The sequence below is a fragment of the Penaeus monodon genome, chromosome 33 (genome assembly GCF_015228065.2).
Source record: "Penaeus monodon isolate SGIC_2016 chromosome 33, NSTDA_Pmon_1, whole genome shotgun sequence".
Classification (NCBI taxonomy): domain Eukaryota; kingdom Metazoa; phylum Arthropoda; class Malacostraca; order Decapoda; family Penaeidae; genus Penaeus; species Penaeus monodon.
The window spans coordinates 3,065,444-3,066,144 of NC_051418.1; the positions used below are offsets into that span (position 1 = coordinate 3,065,444).

The 701-nt window shown below is 29.5% G+C and overlaps 1 protein-coding gene across 1 annotated transcript in view; it reads right to left on the bottom strand.

Annotated features, from left to right (window-relative positions):
- Nucleotides 1-701, bottom strand: part of LOC119593946 (eukaryotic translation initiation factor 3 subunit J-like) — a gene marked incomplete in the record, with an annotated part of 9,635 nt that overhangs the window by 6,396 nt on the left and 2,538 nt on the right. The window contains 1 exon segment of the mRNA XM_037942967.1: nucleotides 21-143. Within this exon segment, the coding sequence (XP_037798895.1) occupies nucleotides 21-143 (123 nt within the window).

Below are 701 nucleotides of genomic sequence, written 5' to 3' on the forward strand. Positions count from 1 at the left end.
TTTCTCTATCAATGCCTCACCTCCTTCTCTGCAATAATGTCAGCTAATTTCTTTTTCTTCTTCTTCTTGAGACTTGCAGAGTCTGTTTTCTTATCCTTGTCATCTTTGTTTTCACTGTCTTCTTCTTCATCGTCCCAGTTATCCTTCACAGCAGAGAGAGGAAAAATTACTTTTAAGTTCAGCATACTTACTGAATATCACTGTCCTATGAAGAGGGGAAAATCATTCAATTTTTCATCACAAATGATAGTGAAACAAGTGACTACTGTAAAAAACAGTGATAATGGCAACCATTGTTATAATGGGGAGAGAGATAAAAAAAAAAAGGAAAACTAAAACAATTGACAATACCAACAATAATCAGACAATGTATATTATGACTATCCTTATCCATTATAACAAAGCCAACAACTATATAAATATTACCTTGAAAACAATATCAAACATTATCAGGAATAACAAACAACAAATACAATAAGTTTAAGTTTGCAATTGGTAAGTTGTTTTTTTAATATTATGAGCAGAGTATTATAAATATATTCCTAAAGGAATGCCACTTAAAATCTACTAAATCTCACTGAACTCAAAACATTTACCACATTATGCCTAATAAAAATGTGGCTTTTTATAAAAAGTCATATTAAAATCTACTAATCAATTAATTTTACATACTAGTTACCTTGTCCTATGTATGTGATTAA